Source organism: Neofelis nebulosa, chromosome 6 (assembly GCF_028018385.1).
Source record: "Neofelis nebulosa isolate mNeoNeb1 chromosome 6, mNeoNeb1.pri, whole genome shotgun sequence".
Lineage (NCBI taxonomy): Eukaryota > Metazoa > Chordata > Mammalia > Carnivora > Felidae > Neofelis > Neofelis nebulosa.
This window is the reverse complement of record NC_080787.1, coordinates 138,519,449-138,532,415: the sequence shown is the minus strand read 5'-3', so window position 1 is coordinate 138,532,415 and position 12,967 is coordinate 138,519,449. Positions and strand designations below refer to the sequence as shown.

The following is a 12,967-nucleotide window of genomic DNA, read 5'->3' as shown; positions in this document are numbered from 1 at the left end:
TAGCCTTTTTTTTTTTTTTTAAAGTAAAACGTTTGACTTGGAAAGAACCCAAGCCTCTTTCTCTCTTAGCCCTTCTTTTATCAAACCCTCTCCACATGCCTGATTTACTAGCTGGGGTAAATTTTAAAATCTTTGTGGTATACTACAAAATCATTCAACTAACTCCTTGCCTACTATGAGATATGCAACAACATTATTAACTTGCAAGTGGTTTCTGCAATGAAGTCCCACCCACTCTTGGGGTCCAACTACAACCACTGGGTTTTTCACTCTATTTCACACTGCCTGGATTAAAAAGGAATCTGAAGATTAGAACACATGACATGTAGATTTGCATAACTTTAATTGGTAACATATGTATAAGATTCTAAAGTACCTTTATATGAAAAAGTAGATAGGGAAGATGAAGTAGTCTATGTTTTTCAACAGAGCTCTCCCCCATAGTCTTACCATCCATTATTCTTCCACTTGTTTGTCTCCATAGCTAGTTCTGAGCTCCAGGAAGGCTTTGACCAAAACACAGTAAAAAAGCCTGCTAGTTTAGGGGTTTGTTGGAGGTTTTGGCACACACCAATAAGTAATTCTCTGCCACACCACCTAAGTGTCCTACAATTTAATTTGATTCTGACACCATCTACTTAGAGATGGCATCAGATCCCACAGGATAAGGGCTCAGTCCCATGAGACAGCCCACACCTACCTTCACCCACACATACTTCAGATGCCAGTTGCAAGCCCAGGTTATTACCTGTGCTTCTGACCAATCAGCTACAGAGCAGAGGTTCCAATGACTCCCTCCATAGACTAGATTAATTTGCTGGAGCAGAACTCAGGGAAACACTTAGGTTTATCAGTTTATTAAAGGATATAATAGAACGTACAGATGAACAGCCAGAGGGAAAGAGATGCATAGGATAAGGTATGTGGGAAGGGGCAGAGCTCCCATGCCTTCTCCAAGCATGCCATACTCCTAGCACCTCCCCCTGTTCACCAGCCTTGAAGCTCTCCAAACCCTGTACTTATAAGATTTTAATAGAGGCATCATCAATCGTTAACTCCATTTTCAGCCCTTGTGCCATCTGAAGAAAATGAGGGGAAGGGCTGAAAATTCTAAGTGTCTAGTTACATTGTGGTCTTTCTGGTGACCAGCCCTCAACCAGGAGCCAGCCAGACGCCCACTAAGAGTTACTTCATTAGAACAAAAGACTCCAATCACCAGGAAATCACAATGGCTTCAGAAGCTCTGTGTCAGTAACAGAGTCAAAGACCGATATTAGAGGTGCCTGGCTGGCTTAGTTGGAAGAGCATGTGACTCCTAATCTTGGGGTCATGAATTCAAGACCCACATTGGGCCTAGAGCTTACTTAAAAAAGAAAAAAAAAAAAAAGACCAATATTAGAACAAGAGATGTTCCTACTATTCTTTTTTTTTTTTAAACATTTATTCATTTTTTGAGAGTGTGAGTGGGGGAAGGACAGAGAGAGATGGAGACACAGAATCCAAAGTAGGCTCCAGGCTCCAAGCTGTCAGCACAGAGCCCAATGCAGGGCTCAAACTCACGAACCGTGAGATCGTGACCTGAGCCAAAGTTAGATGCTTAACCAACTGAACCACCCAGGTGCCCCTCCTAGTAGTCCTATCACTTAGGAAATTACACAGTTTTTGGGAGCTCCATGCCAGGAACTGGGGGCAGAGACCAATATGCATTTTCTATTAATGCACAGCATGCCTTTTATATGCAAAACAATCAATCCAGAGTCCATATTCTGAATCCCCTCCTTTATCAGGAGGCAATATTCCTCTGTCCTAATCATCCCAGAGACAGGTACTGGACAATTAGATATAGCCTATATACCCCAGAGCCCACTGAAATTATTCAAACTAGCCAACAAAGCCTGTTTATCCTACCTTTTCTTACTTTCCCCATAGAGACCACAATAAGAACTCTTGCCTATGGTTTCCTCTTGGCTCCTTCCGCCTCCTGACCAACCCTGGTACTTTCTATTTGGCCCTGCATGGCATGGTGTGCTACTGCCTGTCTTGGGAACTGTGAGTAACAAACCACTTTTTTTTCTTTTGTGTTTATTTATTCTGAGAGAGAGAGAGAGAGAGAGAGAGAGAGCGAGCAGTGGAAGAGCAGAGAGAGAGGGAGAGAAGAATCCCAAGCAGGCTCCTCACTGTCAGCACGGAGCTGAATGGGGGCTGGATATCACAAACTGCAAGCTCAGACCTGAGCTGAAACCAAGAGTCAGATGGAGCCACCCTGTGCCCCCAAAACTATTTTTTCAATGGCATTCATCTCCTGACCTGTTGGCTTCACCATACATAATAATACTAAAACTTACATTTTATTTTTTTAAAGGTCTTTTTTTTTTAAGTTTACTTCTTTATTTTGAGAGAAAGAAAGAGAGAGAGAGCGAGAGAGAGAGAGCAGGGAATGGGCAGAGAGAGAGGGAGAGAGAAAATCCCAAGCAGGCTCCATGCTGTCAGCACAGAGCCTAACCCAGAGCTCAATCTCACGAACTGTGAGATCATGACCTGAGCCGAAATTAGGAGTTGGATGCTTAACCAAGTGAGCCCCCCAGGTGCCCCCAAACCTACATTTTAAAACACCATACTAATATCGACTGAAAAGGTCAATGCTACAATAATCACAACAAAGAAAAGGCAGTTAAAGTTCTTGACAAAGATAGGCAGATGAAGAAGCAGGCTTTTCAGCCAGCCAAAATTGTTCTGTAGCCCCTGGACTGCCACTGTCCCAGATATCTTACTGTAAATGTTATGACAAAAGTCACTAGGATGAATCTCAGTTCACCAAACTGAAATTTCTTAGGGTGTGAGGGGGAAAAGCAGGAAAAGGAACAAAATGTGTGTGTGTATGTTTTAAGTAGGCTTGACACCCAGCATGGGGCCCAACATGGGGCTTGAACTCATGACCCTGAGATCAACACCTGAGCTGAGATCAAGAGTCAGATGTGCTGACAGCTCAGAGCCTGGAACCTGCTTCAGATTCCGTGTCTCCCTCTCTCTCTCCCCCTCCCCTGCCTGTGCTTCGTCTATCCCTCAAAAATAAATAAACTTTAAAAAAACAAACAAACAGAGTCAGATGTTTAGCCAACCGAGGAACCCAGGTACTCCATGTGTTTTTGTTGTTCATATATTTAGTCATTTAATATCAGGATTTTACTTTTGGCAATTTTAGTAAGGCTACAGACTTTTGAATGTGGTTGTTCAGATTAGGCATATGAAAAGATGTCAACAGAGAAATTAGTCACGATGGTTGGTGATATTGATATTTGGAAGGCAATACAAATTTGTTAATCTTTTCTCTAAATTAAATCTGCTTGAGTATTTATATTTGGTAGAACTGTGAAGGAGGTATCTCATTTCTCTTCACCTATGTATCTACTATATAAACCACTTAAATATTTATACCATTAGAAATTCCAAGTGTAATTAAGATGATGACAATCATAAACTATATCATGTCATGAAATGGCATTTTTCCCACGAAGGTAGAGTATTTGATATTTAATGATATGTCAGTAAGTGTATGTGTGTGTGTGTGTGCTCAGCACACCATAATTTAAAGATCTAGCAAATTACACACTGAGTAATAAATAAGGTATTCTATCTTGGGCATAAGATATACACACCTGGGCTTGGAGTCTGCAAAAGAGACTGGCAATATCATTTCTGGTCATTAGTGAATCACTTTATATATGAAATGATTCCTCATATTTGTTATGTCAATTTCTAATTCTTTTTGTAATAGTCCAAATTTGTCATTAAAAATTACTTAATTTTTCCAAATCCTCTTTTTTCTTCATCTATAATATTTCTTTTAAGCATATACAAAATTCTATCAAATATTACCCTGTAATCTGTACTCTTACTATATTGGGAAAAGATCAGTTGAGTTCAATGCAGTGTCCAAAATAGCTGTACTATTTTACACTCCCATCAACAATTTCATTGTTATTTTAATTTGCATTTAATTGCCAATATTCATTAATTCACTCAGCTAATATTTACTCATCCATTAAGTGGCAAGCTGTCATAAGCACTAGGGATATAGCAGTAAATAAGACAGGCAAAATTGGCTATAGCCTTCTAGAGCTTATATTTTATTTTATTATTATTGTTTTTAAATGTTTATTTTTTTTTTTTTATTTTTAACGTTTATTTATTTTTGAAGGAGAGAGAGAGAGAGACAGAGCGTGAGTGGGGGAGGGGCAGAGAGAGAGGGAGACACAGAATCCCAAGCAGGCTCCAGACTCTGAGCTGTCAGCACAGAGCCGGACACAGGGCTCGAACTCATGGACTGTGAGATCATGACCTGAGCCGAAGTCGGAAGCTCAACAGACTGAGCCACCCAGGCGCCCCTTAAATGTTTATTTTTGAGAGAGAGGGAGGGAGTGCAAGCAGGGGAGGGGCAGAGGTAGGGACAAAGGATTTGAACCAGGCTCTGGGCTGAGGGCAGAGAGCCGGATGCAGGGCTCCAACTCAGGAACCGTGAGATCATGACCTGGGCAGAAATCCAGAGTTGGACGCTTAATGGACTGAACCACCTAGGCACCCCTAGAGCTCATATTTTAATAATATAAAAATATAAACAAATTCATAAATAGCATGTTAGATAGTAAAAAGTGCCATGGAGAAAAGCTGTCTGGAAAAAAACCAAACATGTATATACGGGGTTAATTTTAATTATGGTGGTCAGGGAAGGGTTCATTGAGATGACCTATGAGCAAGAGACCTATAGTAGGTGAAGGAGACCCATGCAAGTATCTAGACAGGAGGGTTCTAATCTGAACGCGCAGCGAGCCCCTAGGCCTGAGGCAGAAGAATGGCCAATAGTGTTCAAAGAATAGCAAGAGTCTTGTGTGGCTTCAGAATAGGAGAGAAGACAAGTAAGACCTGGCAGCAGAGTATCCGGTACGGCCTTGTAGACCGTTATAAAAACGTTGGCTTTTATTTAGATGTGAAGTAATTGGAAGCTAGAAGTATGTATAAAATGGTAAAAAAAAAAAAAAAAAAAGGGGAGTGATCTGCTTGGACAGATTTCGGGGAATAAACTTTGCATGGAAACCCTGAACGGAGACCAAATGTAGTTAAGTCTTCAAAGTCAAAGATTATGGATAAAACCAGTAGACAGTTGGGGCTGAAGCCTTTCAGCTTGTCGCACGAAGGACCAACCACTATCTGTTGCCGTAACAGGGCCTCTGCCCCAGGCACGATTAGCCAGGGAAGAACTCCCTGTGAACCACCTTTCTGGGTGACAAATTGTGCATTTAACGCCTAAAGGTTTCGATTTAGGGAGACGAGAAGACACCGATTAGTAAACCCCGAGTAGTACCCGCAAGAACACAGGCGAAGCTGGCGCCATTGTCGCCCTCGAGGCGGCGAGGAGCAGAGAAGAAACGGCTGCTGGAAGGTCCGCCTCGTTCTTGAGATGGACACAAAAGAGGCACAATACCCTTTACAGACGTCCTTTCGAGCGACAGGCTTCCGTGCCAGTCGCCCGGGGCGAACCAGGATTTTCAAAAGGACCGCGCCAGAGGCGGGACCCATCAGCACCCCACCACGCGGACACAGCCAACGCGCGGACCTAGCCGCCTGCGAGGGGGGCGGAGTCGCCGGAAGAATGACGTAAAAAGGCGTCGCGCCGAGAGTGACGCGTGGCGTAGACCACGACGGGCTGCGCCTGTCACACCCGCGGCTTGTTGCGGAGGAGCAGCGGGCGCCATGGCGGTTCTGCTGGAGACCACTCTGGGCGACGTCGTCATCGATCTGTACACCGAGGAGCGGCCGCGCGGTGAGGCCCGGGCCCGGCTCGCGTTTCGCCGGGGCCGCGCTCTCCTTTCCCCACTGTCCCTTCGCTGCCCGGCCCCCTTGACGGGGTTCGGGCTTCTGGGCTCCTGGCGCCCACGACTGGGCTGTTTCACTAGCGGGCCGTGGTTGGAAAAGTTTTTGTGAGGAGCGGCCTCTGTCTCGAATCTGGTGCCGGCCAATCGGGGGGCGGGTGCTTGTGGCATTAAATGCCTGTGTGTGTGCGTGTGTGCGCGTGCAGGCTGCATATAACCAAGCCTGTAGGTTTTGTGGCTGTACTGCGCTTTACTCGTGAGAGGAACACAACCAGTATTCCTTGGGGTGTAACCAGGGAGTCCTGATGGAAGTACGAAGGATGTGTTTGGAGCAGTGAGTGTGGGCATCCAGCGTGGGTGGAGGAAGGGCTGTCCGGAGGTGTGCACGGAGCCGTAGCAAACGCTCATTGATCGCCTGCTGTGTAGACTGCCAGGCTCTGGGATAGGCGTCTTGTCCTTAAGGGTCTAACTTTCCACCGAGAGAAATAGGCGTGGGAGCCCCTTTAAGTGTTGTTAAGTCTTACAAACCCATTGTAAGTGTTGTGGTTGAAGAATGTGTAAGTTGCCATGGAAACCGGAGGGAGGAGTGATTCTTCCTGGCTGGGGGCGGGGAGAAGTGAAGCCAGCAAAGAAAGTAGAACACTTGAACTAGCTCTTTGAAAGATGAGTGGGAGTGAGGGTGTTTTTTTTTTTTTTTTTTTTAAGTTTGCTTAGAACTTTCTGGAAACAGCAAGTAGTTTGGCAGGGCTTGAAGGAATGATATGTGACACGGAATGGCAGACTGCGTGTCTGGTCGTATAGGTTATATTGGTTAGGTCAGATGTGAATAGTCTTGTGTGCTCTACTGACGACTGATGAGGGTCCTGGAAGGTTTTAAAAGCAGGATTGAGGCATGGCCGACTTGTTTTAGGAAGATAAGGGGCAACAGTGGAGGATGTTTCAGATCAGGGAGAAGCTGGAGGCCACAGAGATAAGTTACAATTAGCATCCTGTCCCCTTGGAACGCAGAGTCCATCAAAAGGATGAAACGAGGGGCGCCTGGGTGGCTCAGTCGGTTGAGCGTCCGACTTCGGCTCGGGTCATGATCTCACGGCTGGTGGGTTCCAGCCCCGCCGTTGGGCTCCGTGCTGACAGCTCGGAGCCTGGAGCCTGCTTTGGATTCTGTGTCTCCCTCTCTCTCTGCCCCTCCCTTGCTCATGCTCTGTCTCTCTCTCTGTCTCTCAAAAATAAATAAACATTCAAAAAAAAATTTTTTTTTCAAGATGAAACAAGCCACAGTACCACGTGCAGTAATTGCTTTCCTGCTGTCACAGTATCCTACACTCAGTTGTACACCCCCCACCCCCACCCCACAACACTACATGCTCAGTCATACTTCCCGGCCTTTCTCATACTGTTGCCTCTACCCCACAGTTCTCTCTACTGTTGTCCCGTTGGCCGACTTCCTGCTTATTATTCACACCTTGGATCAAGCATGATTTCTTCTGTGAGGCTCTCCCTTGTCCCTGAGCAGAGTTAGATCTGTTTCTTCTGCTCTAAGATCTTTTTAAAAAGCATGTAACACATTCTGTTACATCGTTTGCCTGTTATCCTGTAATTGTTTGCAGTTCTTGTCTCCTCAAGAACGTAAACTCCAGGAGAGGAGGGACTGTAGTGCCTTCCTTGTCTTTCTATCCTAAGCACCTAGTGCAACGCCTGCCACTTTGCACACACTAAAGGCTCATTATAGTGACTAATGTATATATGTGTATGTTTGTTAGTTAGGATTCTCTGTGCAGATGATAGAAACTCAAATCAAATTGGCTTAAACAAAGAAAATAATTGATTGCCTCCTGCTACTGGGGTAAACTTGGCTTTAAGGATGGTGGGATCCAGGGGTTCAAATGATGTTATAGGGAATTGTATTTTTCATCTCTTGGTTTGCTTTTCTTTGAGTTGGTTTCTTCGTGTGGGGCACCTGGCTGGGGCCTCTTTTCCCAGGGTTGTGAGGAATTCAAGAGGGAGTAGGGTTTGCCCACCTAGTGAACGCAGGCAGAATAGACAAGTAGCAATTCTGCAACTGCAGTTTGGAACGCTAAAAACTAAGCCCACCCCATTTGTATATATTTGCAAGCATGTGATTGGATACTTACTTACGTGTGTCACTGCTTATCACCTTATAGTAAACATATCCAGGCTTATTTTCCTTCCTCCCTCCCTCTCTCCCTTTCTTCTATTTCTTTCATTTTTTTACTTTTTAGTATAGAAAACTTGAAACCTATACAGAAGTAGAAAGAGTCACGTAAATGAACCTTCATGCGCCAATGACCGGCTATAATGAAGAGCTGTCAACACATAACCAGTATTGTTTCATTTATACTGGATTTTTTGTAATAAGTCTATTACATGGGATTTATTTTATCTGTAATTACTTCATTTTGTATTTTAAAAAATTTTTTTAATGTTTATTTTTGACAGAGAGAAACAGAGCGTGAACGGGGGAGGGGCAGAGAGAGAGAGGGACACAGAATCCGAAACAGGCTCCAAGTGGTCAGCACAGAGCTGGACGTGGGGCTCAACTCAGGGACCAGCGAGATCATGACCTGAACTGAAGTCAGACGTTTAACTGACTGAGCCACCCAGGCACCCCTCATTTTGAATTTCTAAAAAATTATTAAAAAAAAAACATAACCCCAAATCATTATCATATCTTAAAAAATTAGCAGTAATATTTTAATTTCATTCATATTTTATTATTGTCTCATAAATGTTTTAAAAATATTTGGTAATTTGGGGGCATCTGGGTGGCTCAGTTGGTTAAGTGTCCGACTTTGGCTCAGGTCGTGATCTCACTGCTTGTGGGTTCGAGCCCCCATCAGGTTCTGTGCTGACAGCTCCCAGCTCATTGTCTGGAGCTGGCTTCCGATTCTGTCTCCATCTCTCTGCCCTTCCCCCTGCTCAAGTGCGTGCGCAAGTGCTCTCTCTCTCTCTCTCTCTCTGTCTCCTTCTGTGTCTCTCAAATATCAATAAAAAGTAAAAAAAATTTTGATGTTTGTCTATTTTTGAGAGAGAGAGGCAGAGCGCGAGCGGGGGAGGGGCATAGAGAAAAGGAGACGGAATATGAAACAGGCTTCAGGCTCTGAGTTCTCAGCACAGAGCCCAACATGGGGCTCGAACCCATGAACCATGAGATCATGACCTGAGCTGAAGTCTGACGGCCAACCGACTGAGCCACCCAGGTGCCCCAAACATTTAAAAAAATTTTTTTAAAAATATTTGCTAATTTAAATGCAGATCCATACAAGGTCCATTATTATATTGGTTGATAGATCTCTTAAATACCTTGTTTTAAAAAATATTTTTTAAAGATTTTATTTTTATTTATTTTTAATTATTTTTAATGTTTATTTTTGAGAGAGAGAGAGAGAGAGCAAGTGGGGGACGGGCAGAGAGAGAGGGAGACACAGAATCTGAAGCAGGCTCCAGGCTTTGAGCTGTCTGTACAGAGCCCAACGCAGTCTCGAACTCATGAACCACCAGATCATGACCATGGCGTCTGAGCCAAAGTCAGACGCTTAAGTGACTGAGGCACCCAGGCCCCCCTAAAGATTTTATTTTTAAGTAATCTTTACACCCAACATGGGGCTTGAACTCACCACCCTGAGATCGAGCCCCATAATCTACCGACTGAGCCAGCTAGGCATACCCCTTTCTTAAATATCTTTTAATCTATAGATTCTCCCCCTTGCCTTAAAAAAAATTTTTTTTTTTTTAATTTGAGTTTAGTTGACACGTAGCATTACATTACTTTAGGTGCAGTATAGTGATTCCACTTCTCTGTACATTATTCTGTGTTCACCACCCCCCTTTCCTATTTTAAACGACTTTATATTTTAAGAACAATTTAAGGTTCATAGTAAAATTGAGGGAAAGGTATTTAGAGAGATTTCCCATATACCCCCTATGCTCGCATATGCACAACCTCTCCCATTTTCAGTATCCCCTACCAGAGTGGTACCTTTGTTGCACATTCGTACCATATGCACTATGTAGCATTGTATTTAACAGTAATCCAGAAATCTGTTTTTTCCAGAAAAACTATCAAGAGCCTGGTATTCAAGACCTTCCAATAGATTAGCCCCATCCTACCCCTTCAGTCTCTCTACTCTCTCTTACTCTAGTATAACCAGGGTGTTACAGAACATAAACTGGTCTTTCGGACCCTTCAGAAAACATTTAAATTTGCACTTCTAGACTTATTCATAATGTCTTCTCAGCTTGAAATGCTTACTCGATCTACTTTTTGCCTGTCTAGTTCTTTTAATGCCCACCTTAAACCTCCATGAGGTCTTCTAATTTTCCTGGCCAGAAACAATCTTTCTTTTGAACTCTTGCGGCTTTTTTAAACTCACTTTTTACTATTTTGCTATTTAAGTGGCACAAATGGTATTATCGGGTATATCCAGTATTGTAACTAATTTGGTTTGGGTATAGGCTCTCTAGACAGCCTCATAGGTCTTTCTGTCTGGTTTCTGGCTTAATGTTCCGAGAACTTGTTAGTGTATCTCTCCACAATTAGACTGTGAACTTGTTGAGGACAGGGACTATGGTTTAATGGCATTTGTGACAGTGGTGCCAGGCACCTAAAACGTACTCAGTAAATGTTTATTGAATAAATGAGTGAATTTATATGAGAAAGCTGGTACATGATCAGCGTATGGATTTTTGTGAAGGGCTATTTAATCATCGTAAAAAAATTGGTCTCGGGTGCTTTGCTGGCTCACTTGGGCTTGGGGTTGTGAGTTCGAGCCCCATGTTGGGTATAGAGATTACTTAAAATAAAATCTCTAAAAAAAATTGGTCTCAGATATTTGATTTTCTCTAATTTATATAATTTATATCCATTTACAGGTACTCTGCTGGATTCATATAGTATACATCTAAGAGTATACTATATATATGTACTACACGTACATATATATACAGTATATACTATATTATAGAATATATTGCTGTATTATAGTGTACTGTTGTTATATAATTATACTATATTGTAGTATACTCTTTGTTCTTTTTTTTCTCTTGCAAAACTAATCCATTAATAAATGATTGCTTATCCCAAATGTTAGTTTCCTGCATTAGCTCGGATGATCAAGAAGTCCTAAAAAAAAAAAAAAAGAATACAAAGATGATTTAAAATATATTGTTTTTTTCCTACACTAATTTCCTTTTTTATGACTTTGGACATTTGAGCATTGGGGGGAAGTGTTTATGTGGTAATTTAGAAATTAAATTATACCAACTGTGCATATACTTGCTTAAAAATGTATTTGTGAACTACTGTGATAAGTTTAATATTTACTTTCTTTCAGCCTGCTTGAATTTCCTGAAGTTGTGCAAAATAAAATATTACAATTATTGTCTTATTCACAATGTACAGGTAAGTTGGTAGATATTAGTCATGTCTATTATTGGAACCACTTAGCAAACTCTGTGATTTAATAATGTATCCTATTTATTATAGAGGGATTTTATTATACAAACTGGTGATCCTACAGGGACTGGCCGTGGAGGAGAGTCTGTTTTTGGGTGAGTTCTTTTGTTTTTAAATGAGAAAAAATAGAATTGCCTCTTAACAGTGTTAACTAGCATATTTCAATCAGCTTTTTAAAATATCGTTCAAAGATAGATTTTTCCCTTAAGTTCCCTAAATGTCTATAGCAAAAAAGAGTATTTTGAATCATAATGATATTTCTACAAAGAAATGGCAGTTCTGTTTGGTACTAGAACTTCTGTATTTCATATTGAGGGTACTTATATTTTAAAGCTTTATTATGTATTTTTTCAGTCAACTGTATGGTGATCAAGCAAGCTTTTTCGAGGCTGAAAAAGTACCAAGAATTAAGCACAAGAAGAAAGGCACTGTGTCCATGGTGAACAATGGCAGTGATCAACATGGATCTCAGGTGAGGAAATGAGTGAGAAGATGAATTTTGTTTTAAAATGAAGGACTAGAAAGAGCCACAGAGTTATCTTTTCAAACTACCCAATAAGAAGAGAATTGCAAAGATAGTTGTTAGAAGAAAAATATTACACTATATTTTTTTCTATATAAAAAAATTTGGGGGGGTGCCTGACTGGCTCAGTAGGTAGAGTGTGCGACTCTTAATGTCGGGGTTGTGAGTTTGAGCTTCATGTTGGGTGTAGAGATGACTTAAAAATAAAATCTTTAAAAAAAGTTATTTTGTCCTTTTAAATGTAAGGTATGTCCATTATGAGGAGATCAGAAAACACAAAACAGTACATGGGAGAAAATAGCATCTACAATCCCACTATCCATGGATCATCACTGTTGACATTGTGGTCTGTACTTCAAAACAGATCATATTGAGAACCTTTCATTCATTGTCTCGTTTAATCCTTACAACAACCCATTTTGGGGTAGATGGTTTTTTTTCCTCACAGTTCACATGTGAAGAAACTGAGCTTTGGTTTGCCCAAGTATTTTAAACAATCAGGGAATACTTTTTAAAAGTAACAAGTGGGTAAGAATCCACACAGTTAACGTGAAGTATTACTTTTGTGTATTTTTTCTATCAGTCTGTCATTGATTTCAGTTAGAATTATAGATATATCTTTATATTTTGCTGTGTCTTTCTATGCAGTTTCTTATTACTACAGGAGATAATCTAGATTACCTTGATGGTGTTCATACGGTGTTTGGTGAGGTGACAGAAGGCATGGACATAATTAAGAAAATTAATGAGACCTTTGTTGACAAGGACTTTGTACCATATCAGGATATCAGGTGTGTTTGCTGTCTCAATGTACTAGAATGTTTTAATACTGTAGTGTTTGACACATAGTGGACATATCAAGTGCAGGACTGGTTTTTGGATAATTCCAAAATGTGTATTAATACAAGACTATAAAACTCCATAAAGCAAACAAGATTTTTTTGTATTTTTATACTTGTACTAATTAATTATAGTTGCTTATGTTGGGAAGAATTATTAATCCTTTAATTTAGTTTTTAAAAAATGCATATTGTGTAATAATGGCAAAACTACTAAGATTTAGACATTTATGTTAATATTAGACATGTTATTTTAGAGCAATGC

General features: G+C 41.3%; 1 protein-coding gene across 1 annotated transcript in view; it reads left to right on the top strand.

The window, feature by feature from the left end:
* The first annotated feature begins 5,673 nt into the window (after positions 1–5,673).
* PPIL4 (peptidylprolyl isomerase like 4) overlaps positions 5,674–12,967 on the top strand; it is a 36,815-nt gene continuing 29,521 nt past the window's right edge. The window contains exons 1-5 of the mRNA XM_058735605.1: positions 5,674–5,818; positions 11,219–11,286; positions 11,371–11,435; positions 11,695–11,812; positions 12,512–12,654. Of these exons, the coding sequence (XP_058591588.1) occupies positions 5,749–5,818; positions 11,219–11,286; positions 11,371–11,435; positions 11,695–11,812; positions 12,512–12,654 (464 nt within the window). The 5' untranslated portion in view covers positions 5,674–5,748. The remainder of the gene's footprint in view (positions 5,819–11,218; positions 11,287–11,370; positions 11,436–11,694; positions 11,813–12,511; positions 12,655–12,967) is intronic.